Source organism: Rhamphochromis sp. 'chilingali' (genome assembly GCF_963969265.1).
Source record: "Rhamphochromis sp. 'chilingali' genome assembly, chromosome: 17".
In the NCBI taxonomy this organism is placed as follows: domain Eukaryota; kingdom Metazoa; phylum Chordata; class Actinopteri; order Cichliformes; family Cichlidae; genus Rhamphochromis; species Rhamphochromis sp. 'chilingali'.
The window spans coordinates 33,090,718-33,114,740 of record NC_137944.1 but is presented as its reverse complement, the minus strand read 5'-3'; the positions used below and the strand labels follow the sequence as shown (position 1 = coordinate 33,114,740).

Below are 24,023 nucleotides of genomic sequence, written 5' to 3'. Positions count from 1 at the left end.
CCTCCTCTGTTCACTAACACGAACAGCCAGAAAAAACACCAAATGTTGCACAGCGGATAATAAAGTGACGACAAAACTTCCTCTAAATGGAAGAACAAACGGCGTGAAAGACAACGATAACTTGGAAAAGTTTCGTACTGAGAGTCGATCAGAACAAAAGAGGAAGTTTAAAAAAATTCTCGAGCTTTTTGAATTGATGAAGTTTTTTTATATGAATATGTAAAGTTTGTTTGTGTAGAAGTTTATTAAAACAAAACCTTTCATTGATGAGTGAACAGAGTAGCTACATGGGAACAAAACCAAAGAATTATGTTTCTTCAAAGTATTTTATTCTGCTCATCTTTTCATTTCATCAAACATACATACAGCTCTGTGCACCACACACTCAAACCTGAACCCCTGACAGCTCAAACACTCCGTTCATAGGTTTTCCTACAAATGGCTTCATCCTTCAGCTCGATTATTTGCTTTTTCTTTTTCATCCGAGTCACACTTTCATTCCTGTGTTTCCTGAAATGTTTAAATTCACGTTTCTCTCTCCACAGATTCCACTTACATTCAGATAATATAGATATGAAGCACTCGGCTAACGGAGCGTCTGCACTGTTTCCTATGGTGAGTGATAGCTTTGCTTTGAACGATAGCAGTTTGTTGCTTTTTCTCATCATTAAAGGAACAAAATGACTCTTTGCCCATTTCTCTCCCTGCACTGAGATCACATAAAAGAACAAAGATTTTAAATTGGATGTTTTTGATGTGCTCAGTGAAGAAAACTGGAGGTCAGGCTGTTCCTTTAATGGGTCTGTTTTTTCTCTGGTGAATATGGCCGGTTACTTAACAAGCAGACATTCAAGTAATCAAAGATGTGATGACATTTGAAGGAGTGAAAACATTCAAAGCATCAGCAAAGACAGAAGCACGCTCATATTTAAAGTCGTGATGAGGACTCTTTTCCTGCAGCATCCTGTACACGTTTGTTTCTTTTTGCTTTGAATCACATCTGGAGGCCTTTTTGCTCGACTTTTCTTACTTTACACCGATGCAGGCTTTATTGCTGAGACACTAACATTAGGTCTGATTTAGCTGAGAGCAACAGCAAGGCCACAAAAACCCACAAAAATAAAGTAAAAAATATGAATCGTTTCAGCCAAATTTACACCATGAAGCTTCCAGCAGCAGTACAACTTCAGCATTGGTATGTACATTAATTACAGTGTTTGTCCTTTACAAACTGTACACAGATAAACAAATAAACCAGAGTGACTGATCCTCATGTATGTCCCACCTAATGTGGCATCTTCATCTTTAAGACAAAATACCTCCCGATCCCAGAAAATCAAAGGCAAAAATAACATTTGTATTACACCTATTATTGCCTTGTTAATTAACAGTATTAAGAATAAATAACATAAAAAAAGGGAGTGTTACCTAAAGTGTAAGATTAAAGGGGGCCTTTTTCAATCATTTCCAGCTCTGTATTTGTTATTCTTGGGCTATGTCAGAGTAGCTCTGCATAATTCAGTTGATAATAATCCTTATTTGTCTCTTGTAGCTCCTCCCCCTATTAGCCAACCGTCTTCTGATTGGCTGCCCCTCATAAAAAGACATACAAGTTAAACTGTGAACTGTGTGATAGGCTTCTGTAGGAGATATCAGGATATCCTCTCTCTATGACATCATACAGATCCACGAGTAGAAAAAAAAACTGTCAGTCTAAACTTTAGTCCTGCGGGGATTACGTGGACGCCCTGATTTAAAAACATGTTTCATGTGAGCATTTGTTTAGGTCCATTTTAACATTATCCTAAAAATACTGAACTAATTCCAGATAGAATCTTAACACAGACACCAAAATACGTGGAAATGTACATTTTGCCACATTATTTAACTTAAAAAATATTTCTTCAAGACCGAGGTTTAAAAATGGCATTTCCACAATAAATCAGTTTAACTGTGATTTAACCTGGTTTTTAAAAACAGTATTACTGTCATAGTATAAGAGTTTACCTTTTAGCATCACATCATCTGTAGAAAATGTGAGAAATCTAAATGGCATTTACTGTCAAACCGATCCTGTTTGCACCGTTTTGATGTTTTCAAACTGAGATGGATCTGGAGGCGAGAGAGAGGTCTGAAACCACAACTGTACAAAAGCTTACAAAACCCCCAAATTATCTATATTACTACATGTATATCACTACACAGTATCAAAATCTGTTCAAATATCACGGCTGATGTTACGCCGAGAGGAAAATGAAGTATTTTAACTCCAAACTGTAGTAAGGATCAGTTTTTACAGACAAACCAGGAGCAGAGCTTTTAATAAACTTCAAATTCAAGAAGTAGTACATATCAATAAACTTATGTAAGATTTCTGTAAGGTAAATATTGTGAAGGTTAAACCTTCAAAATGCCCCCACACCAAAAAAAGTCCTGGAAATTGGTTTAAGGCGAGCTGGTCTTTCACTGGATTTTTGTCTTGACTACAGTTAGAAAGAATCAAATTAAACGTGAGCTTTAACATTTTGAAGCTGCTGCTAATGTCAGTGTAATATAAAACCACTGCACTTTAATATGGAGCTGGAACAGTGAGCTGTGCAAACTGCTTTCTTTCTGCATTACAGCCTGTATGTGCGTCCTTTTAATCCTGCAGCGTTAGAGACATTTTACAAACAACGGTTTTGGTGAGCTCGGTGTGCAAATACAATAATGTAGCTCACAGGCATCTCATCTTTTCTTTAAAGTGCGGTAAAGTTTTGACCTCCAGATGTGCAGTTACAGCTGGTAACCATGTGAGGGCAGCACTCGCACACTCTATTACTATTGCTGCTTTTTTAATTAAAATGACTTCATATACTATAACTAATATTGCAAAGAAACTACAGGTTCATCAGTAAGGAGAAGCTCTTCTTCCTCAAAGCAGTAAAAACCTCCATGCTTGGCTCTGAATCTCCGGCTGCCATGTTGGCCTGACTTTACGATCAGTAAAAATCACACTGGAGACTTAAAATGTGACAGAAATCACAGAGACATGATTTTAGACGTGTGGAAGCTCTGCATTGTTCTTCCTCAGAGGAAGCGTGTATTAGGGTTTCCTCCAGGTCAGAGGTGGGATGGCGGCGTTGACGCCGCAGCAGGAGTCGCTGATCTCCGAGTCGGCGGGGAGCGCCGGCTTCTTCCTGTCCTTCTCCTCGCTGTCAGAGTCATCCACCGTCAGCGAGATGAGCGAGGTGGACTTCCTGTGATGAGGATATGAAGTTAATGCAGGTAAATTACAAAAAGCTGCACCTGCGACACCTTTTCACCCTGCCCTCCCTGTGACCCTTGGTAGATATTTTTTGTGCGTTTCGTTGTCAGCTCATCAAAAACCCAACCTGACCGTCGCAGGTTTGCCCGAGCAAACCTTACCAGCACAATTTCAGGATGAAGGTAGAGACCAGGTCCTTCAAGCCAATTGGTATTATTGCTCTCTGAATATAAACCCTCAGGAGTGGAGCTGAATCAAACACAATGACAGATTATTGAGTTCCTTGAAAATATTTTGATATCTCATCCCAGGACAGCAGATTAACAGGCCTGTAGAAACCATAGTTTTGCAGGAAGAGGGCTGATATTTACTTACAGCTTCTCATAAACACAGTACATAATATTCTTTAAATCATCGTGAAGGCGTCACAGATTTCAAAGCTTAAATATATGAGGGGAAAAAAGTTCAAGACACGCTTAGTTCCCAGTTTATTAGCAGCACAATGCTAAAAAGACTGCAGTGCAATACCAACATCCTCCCTAAATACAGTGGGGCAAAAAAGTATTTAGTCAGCCACCGATTGTGCAAGTTCCCCCACTTAAAATGATGACAGAGGTCAGTAATTTGCACCAGAGGTACACTTCAACTGTGAGAGACAGAATGTGAAAAAAAAAATCCATGAATCCACATGGTAGGATTTGTAAAGAATTTATTCGTAAATCAGGGTGGAAAATAAGTATTTGGTCAATAACAAAAATACAACTCAATACTTTGTAACATAACCTTTGTTGGCAATAACAGAGGTCAAACGTTTACTATAGGTCTTTACCAGGTTTGCACACACAGTAGCTGGTATTTTGGCCCATTCCTCCATGCAGATCTTCTCGAGAGCAGTGATGTTTTGGGGCTGTCGCCGAGCAACACGGACTTTCAACTCCCGCCACAGATTTTCTATGGGGTTGAGGTCTGGAGACTGGCTAGGCCACTCCAGGACTTTCAAATGCTTCTTACGGAGCCACTCCTTTGTTGCCCGGGCGGTGTGTTTTGGATCATTGTCATGTTGGAAGACCCAGCCTCGTTTCATCTTCAAAGTTCTCACTGATGGAAGGAGGTTTTGGCTCAAAATCTCACGATACATGGCCCCATTCATTCTGTCCTTAACACGGATCAGTCGTCCTGTCCCCTTGGCAGAAAAACAGCCCCATAGCATGATGTTTCCACCCCCATGCTTCACAGTAGGTATGGTGTTCTTGGGATGCAACTCAGTATTCTTCTTCCTCCAAACACGACGAGTTGAGTTTATACCAAAAAGTTCTACTTTGGTTTCATCTGACCACATGACATTCTCCCAATCCTCTGCTGTATCATCCATGTGCTCTCTGGCAAACTTCAGACGGGCCTGGACATGCACTGGCTTCAGCAGCGGAACACGTCTGGCACTGCGGGATTTGATTCCCTGCCGTTTTAGTGTGTTACTGATGGTGACCTTTGTTACTTTGGTCCCAGCTCTCTGCAGGTCATTCACCAGGTCCCCCCGTGTGGTTCTGGGATCTTTGCTCACCGTTCTCATGATCATTTTGACCCCACGGGATGAGATCTTGCGTGGAGCCCCAGATCGTGGGAGATTATCAGTGGTCTTGTATGTCTTCCATTTTCTGATGATTGCTCCCACAGTTGATTTTTTCACACCAAGCTGCTTGCCTATTGTAGATTCACTCTTGCCAGTCTGGTGCAGGTCTACAATACTTTTCCTGGTGTCCTTCGAAAGCTCTTTGGTCTTGGCCATGGCGGAGTTTGGAGTCTGACTGTTTGAGGCTGTGGACAGGTGTCTTTTATACAGATGATGAGTTCAAACAGGTGCCATTCATACAGGTAACGAGTGGGGGACAGAAAAGCTTCTTACAGAAGACGTTACAGGTCTGTGAGAGCCAGAGATTTTCCTAGTTTGAGGTGACCAAATACTTATTTTCCACCCTGATTTACGAATAAATTCTTTACAAATCCTACCATGTGGATTCATGGATTTTTTTTTTCACATTCTGTCTCTCACAGTTGAAGTGTACCTCTGGTGCAAATTACTGACCTCTGTCATCATTTTAAGTGGGGGAACTTGCACAATCGGTGGCTGACCAAATACTTTTTTGCCCCACTGTATGTATACCCAATAAAAAGTCTGGTATTGCTGCTGTCCAACCAGAGGTCAGCATCTGTCATTTCTATGGATACGTTCCAAATCTCCTAATCTCTTTTTTTGCCCTTGATAGAAACACCAAAGAAAGGTGGGAAAGGGAATTTATGACTTTGGAAAAGAGAAGATCGGCGTGCTGAGAATCTGAACTAGCTCACACTAACACCATGACACTGGACATCTGCCATAGTAAAACTACAATACCCAGGTCTTTGTTCAGCATGAGCTCTAGCCTGGTGTTTTGCACAGGTCATGTAAACAAGCACGACCAGTGAATCTAATAGAGTGTGTGTGTGTGTGTGTGTGTTACCTGTCTCCACTCTGTGTGATGAGCCTCCTGCAGGTCTCCATCTGGACATCCAGGCCTCTCTTCATTGAACACATCTCCATGTACTCGTGCAGGTGGCGGTTCATGTCGCTCTTCGCTGTGGCCAGTTCCAGCTGATGACGCACAGAGAGGCAGAAATGCTGACATTCCCACTGCTGTTTCATGACTGCTGCTAACTTTAAGGGGATCTTATTCTGTCTTTTCTTAAGTTTTAGTTGTGGTTATTTTAGCTTTTGGACAGTGAGGGGGAAACACATGCAGGCGATGTGTGGCAGGTCCCTGCAGCAGGGACAATTATAGGTATGAGAGTTGCCTCCAGCTCACTGTCCTTCTTCCCTTATTTAACACGTCCAACAGCACCTGACCTTCTCACCTCGATCTGGTCGATGGTCTCCTGGTATTCCTTCTCTCTGGATTTGAACAGAGACTCCGTGTCTTTGATCACTTCCTCAATGGACTCCTCCTGCAGAGAAAAAAGAAAAACGAAAAAGTCCAAGTTTGCTTCAGGTTTGACATTTTTCAGGGTCAAAGTCCAAATGTGAAAACTAGTCAACAGTCTCAATATATAAAGGAGTAGAAGATAATAGAAATAATAATAATATAAAATAATAAATATTGTTTTTCTGTGTGAAACTTTGACAAACGGCTTCTAGGTGCAATACTGCCACCCTGTGGCACTAGCAGGTCATTACACATTACAAAGATCATTACAAAGATAAATAAACCTTTTCTTTCAGAACTTAATGACTATTTCAAAATCAATACTGTCCCTGCAGGAACCCCAAAACATTAAGCACACAGCTGTTCATGGCTGAGCCTCCTGTGAGTGCTCAGCCAGACGTGTTTCCCTCTTTGAGATTTAACTGCATTAGATTAGTTCTGCTTCTAATAATCAGCCAGTCACAGCGTGAAGGCTGAGCACTCTTTAGAACCACTGCTCTGCATTATTTTAATTATAATTAAGATTGAAATCACCAACAAATATATTTGAGTCAATATTGAAACAAAAAAGCAAACTGAATTTATTAGCTTCTATTAGCTGTGACCATCAGATCCTTAAAGGAGAGGTCACACTTACAATCTTTACACACTACTTTCTAATGTATAAGTGGACAGTAAATGCTACACGTGTAAGAATAATTTCTTTTTGTCCATTTTCAATCAATAAATCAATGAGTTGACCTTGAAGAGCTTGAAGGACGTAAGCCAGATTTGAATGGATTTTTAACATGACCCTCCTCTGGACACCGAAGTTTTATTGAATCCACCTACAGCTTTTTGAGCTCTCATGTTTACAGACAGAATGACACTCAAAGAACCTCATTGACTAATAAAAAGAATAATAAAAATAATAAAGGGATAATAAAAGAACTAGAAAGCGAAAATTTCAGAAGAAATTTTAAGTGTGCCTATGCCGCCGCTAATCAGTGTAGTTTGCCATTCAAACGGATACCGAGAGCAAAACTCAGCAGAGCAGCCATTCTCCACCATCAACTATGGTAAAACCAAACACCGCTCGCGCCTCACAGATGACAGCTTACAGTTTTGTGTAAAGATGAGGTGACTTCGTACAGCCCCGATTTGCAGACACTGTGCACAGAGGTTCATAAGCAGACCCGACAATGTTTGCATGAACACGCTTTGAAGCATTGGGTTATGGACCACTTTTCACACATAGTTGCTGTACCCAAAAAAGCCGGCTGTAGCTTTTCATCTCACAGCCCGACACATACAAAAAAAAAAAAACCGAGAGAGCACAGACTTTACGCCTGAGAGGCGTGATTGCAGATGCCGCTGAGGTGGGTCCACCTCCCATGCAGCGGCACTGCAGACCACGGCCTGCCACACACATCAAACACGTAAAATAAATATTTATGCACTTTTCATTCACTTTTTGTTTTTTGTTATTTTTACACAGTGTTCTGAATGATTAACAATGGTCTACAGCCAATCTTGTGTATTATTATACAAACTTTGGTTGTAAGATTCAGATAACTATTTAATAAAAGCTAAATATTTTATATGAGAGCAAGAAAGAAAAGTATATCTTTGTGTCCCCCTTTCCCTGTTAATGCCCTACCTGGCCCCCTGGCAAAAGCTTTGCTAGATCCGCCCCTGCACAGTTACCAGCTGTCAGCTACACAAAAAAAGGATCCTGGTGTTATTTGTCTCTCAGAAACAGTTCATAACTTCCCACGCAGTACAGTTATTGTAACTGTCAGCACAACGAAAATAAACCACACCTAAACTCTGTTTATATCTGACCCAAATAGAGTGCAGTTCATAACTTCTTACCTGAAATTCAGCCTCACGCTCCGACCGGCAGCCGCCTGCTTCTCCTGCTTTCGGTTTCCCTTATCCACGATTGAGCTCCGCGTTAGCCACCACCGGTCGATCCGCGGCCGCCTCGCATGTTTCTTTCCCCGCATACGAGGGGAAAGAGACATACACCGGTGGCTAGCTGCCCTCTGTTGTAGCTCCGCGTCAGCCACCACCTCACGCTCCTGCCTTCGGTTTCCCTTATCCACGACTGAGCTCCGCGTTAGCCACCACCAAACAACTCAGTTATTTTTCCCACATCGACCAGCATCTGGACAACCACCTTTCACTGTTTATACCGTTACTAAAACGAATAAATGAATTATCGGCCCATATAAACGAAAAATAAGTCCAGCTGAAAAACAGTCTCTTGGTGAGCGATCGGGTGGTGAAACGAGTGTCAGCCACCTCACTGAAAGCCAAGCCCGGGTGCTTTTGAGCGAAGCAGCGCTAGCCGCGCTAGCTAGCCGGCTAGCAGCAACATCGTGAGAAAACTGTTGCTAATATGGGATGTTTTGACAAAACGAGCAGATATTTGACGTTTACACACCTACATTCTCACCTGAAAATATCTTAAAAGTTTATTTTGTGACCTAGAAACACAAATAAGAGGAATATATTAAACGAAATGGTGGCCGCCATTGTTTGACTCGGTAGAGGCGTGCTATGAATTGTGGGATATGGAGTGTTCCACCAAGCATACACCCTTGCGGTTACCGTAACTATTCAATGGTTCGCGCAACCTTAAAAATTCCAATGGTTCCTGAAAGCAGCGACGCTGTGCGCGCCGTTGATATTGTCGTCATTACGGTAATCCAAATACGGGTAGACAGGCCGTACCACTCCCGACATACCACTAGAGAGAGCCAACACACCACAAATGAAGTTTGAAATCTGTTTCTATGGGGCCAAAAGTTGAATCTTTCTCATGGGCCTAGAAATGGGCCAAAATTTGCACTAAAATCTAAATATTTAAAAAACTATAACAGTCATAAACACCAAAAGTCATAGCATACTAGTCCAGACCCAGCCGCACAAAAGGAAAAAGGAAAATAATAATAATAATAAATCCGACGAATAGTAATAAGTGTGCCTTTTGGCATAGGCACACTTAATAAATACACTGAATTAAAGAGGATTCATTGAATTAAATGTGTGAAGATGAGCTCTGCAGCTCTGTTTAGTTTCCTTGTTTCCTAACTAAGCGGGTCATTAACCTTGTTTAGTTTATCTGGTTAAAAGCAGCTTACAGGTCAGCAGGATGGACTCTGACGCGGCTGCAGACTAAAAACAGCTCGTCCACCAGGTCAGGTCATCCAAGTCGGACAAAATAACACTGCTGCTGACAGGAAACACCGAACACCTTCTGTTAGACAGCATGATGCTGCAGTGTCTTTAATCCATAATCCAACTTTTCAGGATGCTACTGCTCATATTTTATAAAAAATGTTTTATTTTTAGATAAATTCTAACACACACAGACAGCTGGATAGCATAGTAGTAGTATGACTACATGCCTTGGGAGCGGGAGTTACAAGTCTAATTCCCACCTGAGGCATCTGTATCCAGTAAGGGTCCCCCCATGCTAAGCAAGCCTACTGCAGAGAGATAACTATGAAGTCATAATGGATCAACAAGGTCCGCATCAGGTGTTGAGGAACCAGGGCACCCTGATGAGAACTGAGCTGTAGGTGCTTTTATGGCTAGAGACTACAACACACATGTTACGGCAAGGGGTCAGGGGGAGATATCATCACCCCCACCCCACCCGAGATTGGGTCCCTGATGGAAGAAGGATTGTTTAGTGTGTGAAGCTTGAAAGCTGGATCCTCCAGTAGCCGGTGACCAAGACTACATGAAGTACCCTCAGAAGCTCTACTAGATGATGTGAATGCAGCACTACAGACGATACCTGCCGAGACTAACCACCATCAGCATGGAGAGGGAGACTGGAGATGCTACCAGGCAGGGCGTATATGGAATGCCATAACCAAGTGGCTGGCATAGTATACAGAAACATCTGTGCTGAGTATGGGTTGAAAGTACTGAAGTCAAAATGCGAGACACCCCAGGGTGGTGGAGAATGACTGAGCTAAGATCCTGTGGGACTTCCAGATACAGACGGACAAAATGGTGGTGGCTAACCAACCGGACACAGTGGTGGTGGAGAAGCAGAAGATACACGGCCATACTGATAGCGAATGACAGCAACATCAAAACCAAGGAACACGAGAAGCTAGAAAAGTACCAAGGGCTCAGAGAAGATGTGGAGGGGAAGGTCCCAGTGGTAACTGGTGCACTAAATGCAGTGCAGCTAGGTGAGTGGCTCCAGCAGATCCCAGGAACTACATCTGAGATCTCTGTCTAGAAGAGCGCAATCCTAGGAACAGCTAAGATACTGCAGCAGGACCTCCAGGCCTCTGGTAGAGCACCCGAGCTTGAAGGATAGACCGCCCGCAGCACACACGTTTGCTGCAGTGTTTCAACACTTCCAGGTTTAACTCTTTTATATGGAAAAGCATGAAATGTGCAGATGTTTTCTCATTTAAGCTAAATACTATCAGATACACAACATGTATTATATCCCGTATTACATACAGTATTATCACACTGTGCTTGGTTGTCTGTCAAGGGTAGAAAGCAAGGAGCATTTAATCAAGTTAAATCCTGTCAATGCCCGTGTGTGTGTGTGCGTACCTCTCCTTGTGGTTCCACTCCTAGTGTGTATCCTGGAAAATCTTCCCACAGGAGAAGAGTTTCTTCAGTTTCCTCCCAGGCCAGACTGTCACAGTCATCCTCAAACTCACACTCCCTCCTACACACACACACACACACACACACACACACACACACACACACACACACACACACACACACACACACACACACACACACACACACACACACACACACACACACACACACACACACACACACACAAGCTGTTTAAGCATCATTTCTGAAAGTTTCAGACGTTAAATAAAGAACAAAAAACACCTACAGCTGGTTCAGCATCTTCTGCATCTGCTCATTAATCTGATTGGCCGACGTGCTGCATGAATCCTCGCTTTTGGCCCCACCTCCCTCGCTCTCCGACACGCTGAGCTCGTCTCCGTCCCCGCCCTTCAATGACTGCCCGCTGTGTTTTCTGACCCGGCGGCTCAAAGTGGAGGGCGGCGTGGGCACCTGCTGCGTGGAGACGGGTTGGTTTGAAAGTTGCAGCAGACTGTGGTTCAGGACATTTTGTGGCTGTGGATCTACCTGGAAGATGTGATTCATGTCCTCGCAGTTCCTCTGCTGGGCAACGTCACAGAGGCGGGCGGTGATGTCAATCCGGCGGCAGATATCCATGTCCACCTTCATGGCCTTTTCCTGGATTTTAGTGTCCAGATCTGACAGGTTCTGACCCAAAGACAGAAAAGTTTTCATTTTAGTCATATTTCCTCTTGTTCTGGTAAATAAACACAAAGCTAACAATATCATGTTTTTTCTGTGTATTTTTTCTCTGTCTATAAAAGGGAAAAAAGAGCATTTCACCATTTAAAAAAAAAACCTTTGTCAGGATATGGACCAATCGAGCTTATGTGCACAGTCCCAGGCCGACACATGTAATTAGATGTAATTAATGCCTAAAAACTAAATGGATGAAGTTGTGACTCATTTCTTTTTATAAAGCTGTAGCAGACTCACGTTGCTGACGAGTCCTTTGAAGAGAACGAGCTCCTCTTTCAGCCGCTTCACCCTCAGAGCCAGCTCGTCCTGACACACCTCGCTCTCCTGCAGGTCCTACGAACACAAACATCTGTGGGTCAGATCAATCAGCTCTGCACAGGTATGCAAGTGTAAGACATCCGTGAGGTCTTTATGTCCACACGTGATGTTTTCTTCAACCTCAATCAAAAACTTGAAATGTTTTTTCAGCTCATCTCAATCCCATCCCATTCCTGGTGCTTTTTCTTGGACCCATAAGTTTTAAACCCACATTTCCTCCTATCTCCTTGTTCTCCTCTTTTTATTTAAAGTTTGAGCAGGTTATATGTTCTGTGAATGCAAACTCTAAGCACTAAAAATATCTGTATATCTGATGAAGTGTTAGAACATTTAAAACATCTGAGGTTACATATCTAAGAACTTTTTAAGGATTTGTAAAAACCCTGGAACAGCTGTTTTCTCTGCTCTGTGCATTTTCAAAACAGAAATAGAAATAGTGGTCCAGCTTGATGCTGTATTTCCAACTCACACAGCCCAGGCCCCGCTCTCGAGCTGCTCACTAATATTAGGTGTGCTCCAGGTAAACTGAACTATCCCCAACTGAGAGGACAAAGTTTACCGAAGGACACACGTCTTACTTTAAGGATCAGAGAGAAGTATGTAAAAACAGTTTTACCAGCTTCATGAAAATGACACGAGCTAAATTTGCACTGATGTGCTGATGCTTCAGCTTCAAAAAGCTGACTATCATCAGACCCGAGTTCATGATGAGAAGCTGACTGTGTCGGTAAAACCAAACACTTTTAAAATGAGAAACATTTAATCTGAACACAAGCTAATATTTTTATGTCAATTTTACCTCCTCGAGTTCAGCCACCTTCTCCTGCAGGTCCATTCTGGCTGTGTACTCTTCCTCCCATCTGCAAACACAAGCAGAGCAGACGTCTCACACAGAGTGAAGCACAGAAACTCTCTGAAGCAGACAAACACGTTTACGTGTGACAAAATAAAATGCAATAACACTAGAAAAAAAAAGTGAGTGCATTCATGCTCCACAAAGCATTACCACGGCCATCAGCTGTTTAGTTTAAGCAACACTTTCCTACAGAGTTTAACTCCGCCTACTGTGTCCCACAGTCAGAAGACTGAGCCACCTTAGCTGATGATGAGCAGCTCTACCTGAGCTCCTCGCCTGATCTCTAAGACTGAACTCAGACACTCTTTGGAGAAAACTCATTTGCACTAAACGTCCTCATGAGTAGTACTGAGCACTCAGTCGACAGCTCACTCTCACACTGGGCTCCTTGGTGGCGTTCGCCTGCCCCTGATCGCAGTCTCTCATCTCCTGACTCAACTTACTCCACCTCCACCACCTTCAACTGCAGCTGGTGACTTCTTTGGGAAATACAGTTTGATTTTGTGTGTGTGTTAGCTGACGTCACAATAATTAGTCTGTCAGGTTACCGTGGAGATTTTTTCAGATGGATTGAAACAGGCGATGAATTTTCACTTCTTTATCTTCATGTCTGCAGCTTTAAGGCAAAAACCTTCATGATCACCTGACACAGACCCACACTGTGCAGCATCATGGCCCCTCCCAGCTCCACCGCTGTCATTACTCAGCATGTGTTACATAAGGAGAATCCAAGAAGTGTGCATTTGGAGCATGAAGGCATGAAGAGCACGCTGCAGTCACTACAAACAGAGAGCAGGACGACCGGCTCATATCTGGTTCCTGTGTTGTGGTGCGATGCCTCTTCTGCCTCATATAAATACGACCTCAGGATGATATTAAAAGAAAAATGGTTTGTCTTACTATTAGCACCACCATGTAATAAAGTCAGACAAAATCCGATTATATTCAATAATATATATTTTTTTTTCTGTTTTTTTTTTTTCTTTCTTTCTTTCTTTTTTTGCCTGTCCCGTTTGGTTCTTTTGCATCAGAATTATTGTCTAAAGGCGAAGAAAGATGCCCAACAGATTTACTTTACCAAATTGACCATCCCAGCCTTGCCGTAATGGTCTATTTGATTCACCTTTTATTGTTTATTCTATTTATTTTTTTATTTTCACTTGCTAGATACGGGACAGACTTGAATGAGGAAAAGAAAAGGGAGAAAGGAAGAGGGGAAAAAACAGCAGAGAAGAGGGATGGGGATAAAGGGCAAAGAAACAAAAACCAACTAAATAAGCAGACAAAAAAATAAATAAATAAATAAAATAAAAAATATACATATATCAATCACCTGGATCATCTGTTGAGAAAGAAAAAAGAAAACAAGCAGAAGAAAATGAGAGCAATACAATAAACAACATCACGATGATCTATGTGAATATAACAGGAAATACTAAATATTAAACATTATTGTGCAGCACATAAGATCGACAGCGCACAGTGTGCTTTGAGGTAGGAGCCAAAAAGGGTGTAGTTTGTGTGTGTGAGCACCTGTGTGTACACCTGTGAGCATGGACGCGCTTGTTTTTAAAAGGTTCCTTCACGTAATGATCTGCTAGAGGGTATATTCAATAATATTCAACCATCTCTCCTGATACGACACTAAAGCTTAATGTATAGTATTGATCGGATGTCTTTGCACTCATTCCTCACATATGTAAAGTAACATGAGATCAGAGGAAGCTTCTGAAGACCTCAAAAATAACTGTGACAAGAAACCCTTCTGGATGTGGACCGATCAGTGGATTAGATAAAGCTGATATACGATAGCAGGACATATGGTCTAATCTGTTTTAGATCATGAAAGTTTAAACTGGGGTAAAATCTCTGCAGTCACATGTATCACATGACTTCCTGAACAGCTGATCAAGAGAACACACCATCAGTGCAACACAAAGTCAGTTAAACTCCAGGGTTATTATTCTGCACTGTCAGGAAGCATAAACCATTGTGAGTCCATTCGATCTGCTTTGGTGCCAATGACAATGACAACAGGTGCTCTGGAGAGGCACCAACAAGCCAACTCAAAGCCTGAATATTAACTATGAAGCAGCTGGTGTGTTTCAGCTGCAACGACACGAGTCAGTGCTCAGATATGAAAACCAGAGAGAGCGAGCTGCTGTCCTCGCTCTCGTCTGTTTGCCAGTCCTAACACGCAGCTCTGCAGTGAGGCTGCTGGTGGTCGGTGTGTTTGACTGATTAAAGACACAGCAGCCGGTGTACCTGCGCTGACGTCCTAACTGCTGGGTGATGCAGACGCTTCGTAAACCGTTTACCGTTTACTTTTTAAGAATGAGCCCAGGCCGCTGCGCTGCACTCAGATGTGACGTCAAAGAATTTGAAAAGCCCTCTGCAGTAACGACACAGCTCGTTTGATCAAACCACCTGAAACCGACTTGTTCTCAGAGCGAGCCAATATCGACTGAAAGGCTCAGAACCATTTAATACTGATTTCCTTTAAGTGAGACTGTGATCTTTATCTCCAATGAGGTTTTAGCTGCCGACCTTCATCAGAGCTGGGCAATACTGTGAATGTGAATTTCACCATCCTCACACTGAAGTTACATCTGCAGAGGTCGTTGTTCTGTCCTTAGAGAGAGCATCAGTGACACACGGGCAGAAAACACCTCAGTAAACAGCAAACTGCAGCTCTGTCATTTATTTATAGATGCAGAAGCCAAAAAGTAAAATCACCATGGCTGCAGCATCACACAGCAAAGCTGCTAAATATTAATCAAGGTGAACGGCACCTGGAGCAAAATCAAGCTCACCAACAAAGTGATTTTAAAACTGTTCCAATTTCAAAGAGACAAAGAGAAAAATGAGAAGTTACACAAAGCTTGTGACAAAAAAAAAAAAAATCACAAAAACATCCTTGTCAAAAGTGGCAAACATCGGATTTACTCTGACCACCTTAAACATGCTGACATCTAAAAACTATGCTAAACTGACCTACAGCCTGTGGAAAAGCAAACTGCTCGACCTACAATCTCCTGACCTCTTTTTACCATCTCATCATCACACAGTGGATCTCCTTATAAAGTGTGACAACACCTACAACAGGTTCACAAAAACCTAAAAAAACTACCTAGTACACATTTAAATGAGCAACTTTTCCTGAAAAAACGGGACGTTTGCACCTCACATACAGTTATAAACTCATCAGCACCCTCTTTAGTTCAGCTCTAATCAGCCAATGCATTTGGGCATGCAGACATTATCAAGACGATGCCCTGAATTTCAAAGGAAAAAGTAGTATAAGGAGGAAAGGTGATTTAAGTGACTTGGAACGTGGCATCGCTGTCGGTGCCAGTTGGTCTGAGTATTTTAGAAACGGCTGACCCACTGGGAATTTCCCACTACGGTTTATAAACCGTTGAGGAATATTTCAAGCACCTTGTTGAATCTATGCCATGAAAACGAAGGCAAAACAGGGTCCAACCCAGTACTAGGAAAGGTACCAGTATACCTAATAAAGTGACCAGTGAGTGCAACTTATAACAGTTAAAGGGGGATAAACAGTGACACACACTCTTCCTTAAATCTTTCCCCTTTAAAGATGCATGTGACGACCTTCCTGTACCTTTAATGATGAGGTTCTGACACGTCAACAAAGACGTGATTTGACGGCCATGAGAACAGTATGTGCACAATGATGGCTGCACAGGCAGCGTCCACCCTGAAAAAGTTTGAATGCACATCCAGTCATGTTGTTCAATAAGCAGGCTGAAATAAACAGAAACTGCTTAGAGCAGAAAACTGCTTCAAGGGTTAAACCTAACAGGCTCTCAAGGAGTAAAGAGTGAAGACATGACACTATCAGGAAACCTGCGTCTGTATGCAAGGTGATGCTATCTCACTCTCCTCCAGCACACAAAAAAGTATGAGTCACTGACATTTGCTGCTCTCTGTTACAGAGTGAGCGATTAATGCCAGAGGAGATAACACAACAGTGTCAGTGTGTATTTATGTGCAATATGTGGCTGAAAATCTGCAGATGTTTGATCTGGTCTGACCAGTGAAAGCACATCAGCTCACATCATCTCAGTAACGCTGTTTGGGAGAAAAACCTCCCAACCCGGTGTCAAATAAACTGCCCTCATATGCAGCCTCTATAATGTCACCAGTGCTTCTGGACCGCACGTTTTAAAGACTCAAGACTGCCATTTGGGTTACCACCATGTTGGATTTCGTTTGTTGGAGCCAGAGATTGGGACACGATGGTGGAGGGCTAAAGCATGATTTGCCAGCTCCATTCATAAACTGTACAGCTGCATTCATAGACTTCCTGTTTGAACTTCACTCTTGCAGTCAGCCTCAAGTGGACAGTAGAGGAAGTGCAGTTATTGGCACTTGCACACAGTCAGCTTTATTGTTTTAACCCTTAGAGTTTACTCAACATCTGATTGGATAACTTCCCAGATACGGGGAGTAGAATTAATGCTGTGCTTATTAAATGGCACGCTCAGCCATCCATACGTGTCTGCATACTTTTAACTTCTATTAATCATTATTAATGTTTGCAAAAAGCAGAACGTCGGAGAAAGAAACCCGAGCATTTTGCAGCTGTGTAGTTTGGAGACGAGCTAATGATGACGACAAAGATGTTGATGTCAGCGCCTCTCTGACGCTGCAGAAGCTCGCCTCGGACACACTGGGTGGGGAGGTGGGGAGTGCAGAGAGGGATGAGGAGTCAGCGAGGACAGAGAGACTCAAAGAGGAAGACCGGGCAGAGTGAGAGCATTTAGAAATGGAGAAATGTAATAAGATGCCAGACGCTGAGAGGGAAGCAGAGGGTAAAAAGATAAAATGGAGAGAAGGAAGAGAGGGAGGTGTCAGGTGGAGTGACATCACTGCTGGCAGTCACAGGCCGGTGCTGCATTGCAGGTACCAAAACAAGACCCGGCAGGGAGGAGGAGGAGGAGGAGGAGGAGGAGGAGGAAGGGGGATAGAAAAAAAAAGGATCAAACAGGAGGAGGAAAGAAAGAAAGGAGGGGATGACTCATGAGAGAGAAAAACAACAGCTCATCTTCAACTTGTCCCCAGACAGCGTGTCCCTGCAGACACACATGAAGCTGAACGTGTCACATGAAAGGGAAACTGAAGACCTTTATCCTCACTGGAAAGAAAATCAGTCAGCTCAGGAAGAATATTGTTATGTATTTGTAATTTTGCTTTTTGAGTGAATTTTGGTGTTTCTATGCTCAACCCATGTAACTGCGACACAGTTTTGCCAGCAAGGAAATAAATAAAAGAAAGACTTTCACATTTGTCCGTCAGAGCTGCATCGATTCAGGCTTTTAAAGGGCTCTCCATGGTAGATAATTAAACTTGCAAAGAACATTTGTAAAATAATATATAAAAACCCTCGTTAGCTCCCTGCACACAAATAAAAGTCCTGATTAGGAGGATGGAAGGGTTTGGGATTTTGTTTCTCTTTGATTGATTTACTTTTGCTTTTCCTTACTGGCGAGGCTCCGGTACCAAAAGCTATCAGGTTAGGTTACATCTTTGACAATGAGGTTTTTAGTTCTGAACACCAAAATCTACTCGCTAAATTTAAACAGCTAACCGTGGTTTGGGTTAAATTATTCCCCTTTGCAACGTTAACCCAGCACACTGAAAAATGTTGCATTTAAGTTCCACTGCACTTAAATGTGGCAACAAAGTGTCTTTTCAAGTATCTCAGGAGTGGCAGTCCCACATTAATACCCAAACCAAGCACGTCGTGTTTAATATGTCTATAAACCATTAATGTCAGATTTTTGTTGATGAACTTGCTGCTTTCTGAGTTTCACTTTCATTTACTTCATTAAACGTTTGAGCTCTCACCTAACCTTTTACTTTATTGTGCTCCAGAGTAGCGAATGCTTAAGGACACCGGAGTAATCATCTATCCTGTCATGACAAAATGACTGAAAACATGTTAAAATGATTCAAACTGGTGCCCGCAAATTTTTAAATCGTTTCTATCTGCACGTCACTCTCAAAGGTCTTAAAAAGACAAGAATTTAATGTAATTTAGTGCAGTGCAAAAACTAAAAGCTCAGCAGTATCTGAACATCACAGGTCAGGGAGTCACTGCTGTTGAGTGAAATCGATGTGACTGAAGGTCTGTCATGCCGAGGCCTCCTGCCTCAGCAGGCTGATGCACAAAGCAGTGAGGTCAGTGCTTTTTCAGCATAAAGCAGCGGTGCAAAATAGTGTTTCAATGTCTTTAAGAGGGGAACAGGTCAGCAGTGAAACTGTTTTTTCTGCGAGCTGTACAACAAATCTACTGCCTAAAAGAAACCACGACTGCAGAAGATTAGCAAAAACGCAGGTAGCGTTGAAGCACCCTGCTCTGCACCAACTACATATTTCCCCAGGGTAATGAAAAATAAGATGTCGTAAAATTACATGTAAATTGTGATAAAGCTCATAAAAAGATCCAAGTAGTCCTCAAAATAAAGCAGTGACTGGCACCAGAGTTCACTGATTAATCCAGAGAAATAAACAGCTGACAAATGAAGGCAAAGCACTTTCAGATTTTATGACTCAAACAGTGTTTCTGCGGAGTTTTGCAGCACTTTTAAAAAGCGACCGACTAAAAACATCCTGTAAAGCAGCCCTGCTCATTGATCAGCAGCATCGCCCTCGCTGACCCCGTACAGCCAGAGACATTAATGGCAGCGCCCATCCTCGCAGGGTGACTTATGACTGCACTTAAATATAATAACTATCAGGTTTCATGTTTTTCTGACCAATCAATCACTGCAGAGAGGAACAGGAGCCAGCTTGGTGATCGGGTCGGCCATTTTCTTACTCAGCTGTACCTTTTCACTATTTTTCATCTAAGATATCAGTGGTGCTTTTATCTGTATTTGGAAACCAATACTTAGCTTTGTTTAGTAGTAGAAATGTAATCAGTTTTACATCGATGATGAGTTTCTTTTCCTCCTAACAAAAGGGCTTCAAATGATGTCTTATTTACTTTGAATTAAAGATGAGCAGCATTGGTGTTTTCTTGGTATCAGAGGGCAGGTGCTGCTGCTGCGGCCCGTCATCAATATTTTGTGGTTTCAGGTCGATATGATTCTGAGAAAAGGAGTCAGACGACCCTGAAACACTCAGAGTGATGCTTTCATCTTTTACTACATCCTTCTGTTTTTTTACCCTCAGCTAAACAGACAAAAACTATCAGGAATTTCTCAACTTTCAATAAACCGTATGTTATCTTATACTTTGTTGTGTTTCTGTTTTAATATGGAAATCTCACATCAAGTGACAGTAAATCATATCATCAAAAGAATTTGGAAATCTCCGTGCACAATGGGCAAGGCTTAAAATGTGGACTGGATGCTGGATCTTTGGGTCATTGAGTGGCACTGCGTTAAAAGCAGACATTAATTCTGTGATGGAAATCACAGCAGGGGCTCAGGTACACTCCCAGAAATCACTACCTGTGAGCACAGTTCAATCTGGGTTAAATCTCTGTCATGTACAGAGAAAGACACATCCAGAAACACTGCTGCCGTCTTTGGGTCAAAGCTCATTTAACATGGACTGAAGTAAAGCAAAACAATCCAAATGTGGAATTCTATTTGGAAAGCATGGATGCTGTGTCTGCAAACTAAAGACAAGAGAGACCATCCAGCCTGGCACTCAGAATCTTTGTCTGCATCTCTGACAGTATGGGGGTGCATTAGTGCCGATAAGGTACTGGCAGCTTGCCCCTTTGGAAAGGCACCATCGATGCTGAAAGGTATATACAGGTTTTAGAGTAACATGTGCCCCTATTCATTTTTCCCCAGGGAAGGTCTTGGATATTTCAGGAAGACAATACTAAATCTGCATTAAATACAACAGCATGGCTCTGCGGTAAAAAAGCCCGAGGTTGAACGACCTTCACCAATGAAAACATGTGGACCATCATAAAATGGAAAATAGGATAAAGACGACCCAGGACTGTTGAGCAGCTAGAATCCTGTGACAAGAACAGGACAGCATTCCTCTCCAAACCGTCCAGCAGCTGGTCTCCTCAGTTCACAGACAGCAGAGGGGTAAACACAACCCTCCCTGAACGTTTTTGAGACGTTGTGCTGCCATCAAATTCAAAATGATCTAATATTTTTCTTGATATGCTAAATTTTCTCAGTTTAAACCTTTGATATTTTTCTCCATTCATGTGTGTTTTTGATATCTGCAAAGCACTGTTTTTATTTACATTTTACACAGTGTCATTTTTTAGAAACTGTGGTTGTAGAAACTGAGTCACCTTTTACTGAATGCTGAATATCAGTGAGTGCATTTGTCAGTGAAGAAAGACACACATGAACCACAGCAACATGAAAAAGAAAAAAGTTGATTTAAATCACATCTGAAAACATATTTTTATAAACTAGTTCTTTGTTCATATTGTGTCTTCTGGGCTTTTTGTTGTTTTACTAACTGCCTGATGTTATTGCAATGTTTGATATCTTTTATTTGTTAAGGAAAATGTGTATTTTGCATTTTGCATTCCTATTTTCTTGTTATTTTCACTCAGCTTCACTGTAAGTTTGTTCTTTCACTGTAGCTCTTGGGTGTAGACCTACTGAAACTGAAACTTGCACCACGCACTGACATGGAGCCAAAGGTTTGAGGTTTTGAAGCAAACTGCAACTTTCATTATTACGCTGCTATTTCTGGGAATATCACTTTTGATGGTTTGAAGTACTTTGTAAACTCAGCTTCAAAGGTGCTGCATAAATAATTTCTATTACCTGAATCACTGCTTCTTTTGTGTGACCAAATTGCGTTATTATTTTATACAAATCTGTTGCTGCAATTGTAAATTTAAAGCAAATTGTTATTTTTCTTTAATTTTATTAAGATTAAAAAATACATTAAAAAATGAGCTATTGTTTTATAACACAGTTTTATTTTTTTTTTTTATTATTTTGTGAATTACAGCTATTATTTAACTAAGAGTTCAACAGAACCACTGACCCCATGGCCAAGGTCTATTAGACAAGTATAATAGAGAAGTTGATCTGCAGTTGCTGGCCCAACTGGACTGTTTGGAACCTGACGATATGCTCAGTGATGCAGAAGAAATCTCTGAATGTCTAAGCAGCCGAATCCTTAATCTCCAAGACAAAAATCAGACCCATGATGTCATAAACCACCTGTAATCAGCCACCTGTGCACGCACACTCACGCGAGCACACACACACACACCATGGTGAAAACTCCACATCACAGGTAAAGCATCTTATCACCCAGCGCCCCTTACCTCCTTTTATATTCATCCCTTTCTCTCTTCACTTTAGCCAGCACGTTGTACAGAGCCCTGATCTCCGGCGTGATGGTGTCGATCTGGACTCCAACGCCGTCCGGGTGCGTCCAGGAGACCCCGGGCCCCGTGACGCACGACTCCCTCCCGGTGCCAAAGCGGCGGGTGTGGTTGAAAGACCAGATCGTCCCGGGGAGGAAGCGAGGTGGCGGAGGAGGGGGAGGTGGGGGAGCGTTGGAGGTGTTTGTCCCGGTGTGGGTGGAGTACTTCTCGTTGATGTTGGTGATGGTTTTGGTTGGGTCCATGGGACTCAGAGCCGGGCTGATGGAGAAGCCGGAGGTGGTGAGGTTGGAGTTTGAATCCGTGCTCAGGTATTTGTTGTCAAACAGAGGAGGGGGGTTCAAGGTGGGGGAAAGGAGGCCTCCGGGCAGGTAGGCAGAATTGTTGGCGTTGAGGAGCGGGATGAAACCCGGCCTTGGAGGGATAGGCCCGATGAATCCGGTCTGGACTCCTATGTCTTTGGTGAGGGGCTTCTGGTGTCCATCGCCCCCGCTGTTGCCTTCCAAAGCCTGCTGCAGCTGCTTCTCCAGCACCTTGTTCCTGCGCTCCAGCTCGTGCACTTTGGCCAGAAAGCAGCGGAAGCGCAGGTTCAGGGTCTTCAGCACGCTGATGTTGGAGCCCAGGTCGTTGCGCAGAGCCGTGGCCGCCGGGGGGACGCGGTGCAAGGGGCTGCTCAGGTGCAGGTAGGCGAGGCCCGACGGTGGCAGAGCGCCCAGGTCCAGCCCGGACAACCCATCAAGCCCGAACCTGCCGTGGTCCCCCAGGAAGTAGCCCGGGTCTGGGATGGCGGAATCTGTTTGGCTCGGCATTTGGGGATGTTGCTGCTGCGGTGCCAGGAAACCGCTCTCCTCCAGGACCGGATTCATACTAGAGTAGGAAAATCTGAAGTGCTCGAAATCCGGCATGAACCCAGACTTTTATAGATTCACTCGGAGAGGCAATTTAATATATTTATGATCCCAAAGTGGAACTTGGCCCAGTAGCCTCTTCTCGATTACACCCGATGACCCTCTTTATGCGGAGGAGCTGTGCGCTGAAAGTCAGAGGATGCGTTTTAAAATGATGCTTTAAAGGGCCCAAAATGGCAGCAAAATGATCAAATCCAAAACGAGCACTGCAGTAAAGCTGTGCGCGCACAATGGAGCATAAAACTCGTAAAAGCAGATACACCACTGCACCCTGCAGCAGAATTACGGTAAACTTTTAGGCAGGACTAATTTCTAAAGCGAGATAGAGCCGCGATGCGCACTACCAAAACGTGATTTCTCTTAATTCAAGCACTGGAGGGGGAAAAAGAAGAGAAAGAAAAAAAACCCCATCACGCTAAATAAATATTACTTTGCCTTTATGAACATTTATGCAACGTACCTACAGTCCGAGGTGTAAACGCCGACTGTGGCTCCAGGTAATCAGGCGAAGTCAGTGAATCAGCGGTGCGACACAGACCAGGAATAAACAAGCGAGTGACTGCGGCTGCAGCTTACCGTACTCATTCTGAAAGCAGGACACCAAGACGTTTCAACTACAGTAATAACCGGACTAAAGGAGCATCTACTTAAACGTAAATGAAAGCATTTTGGTATAAATACCAACAACCGAAGTTTAGAGCTCCTCAATTAGCCAAAATTCCTTTAAAATAGTTTAACAAGCACACAAATCTGAGAGAAAGCTAGCGCCAATCTGCGCACTTGTTTACAGAGACGACACTTACAGAAACTAGACAGTTTGAACAACTCCAGATGCATTAACGACCTTCCAGCAGTCAGACTACAAATGCATTTCAACTTTATGCAAAACCACTTTGGTGACATGGAGAAAACTAAGCACATTATAGAGCCAGCTCACGTTCAGTTACAACCAGCGTTTGTCAACTACACTCATTACACATGTCAGGTGTTTCCATAGTCACAAAAGTGACTTTTACAGACTAGATGTCATTGAAGGGCTGGATTTGTA

The 24,023-nt window shown here is 42.8% G+C and overlaps 1 protein-coding gene across 1 annotated transcript; it reads right to left on the bottom strand.

Annotated features, from left to right (window-relative positions):
* Positions 1-320: 320 nt before the first annotated feature.
* Positions 321-23,508, bottom strand: iffo1a (intermediate filament family orphan 1a). Its single transcript, XM_080864116.1, has 10 exons — positions 23,436-23,508; positions 22,008-23,100; positions 12,653-12,713; positions 11,773-11,868; positions 11,344-11,484; positions 11,084-11,271; positions 10,780-10,897; positions 6,137-6,226; positions 5,746-5,876; positions 321-3,239 (listed from the first exon to the last, which is right to left on the bottom strand). Exons 2-10 carry the CDS (start codon positions 22,970-22,972, stop codon positions 3,086-3,088), a joined length of 1,944 nt encoding a protein of 647 aa, XP_080720242.1. The 5' UTR covers positions 22,973-23,100; positions 23,436-23,508; the 3' UTR covers positions 321-3,085.
* Positions 23,509-24,023: the final 515 nt, after the last annotated feature.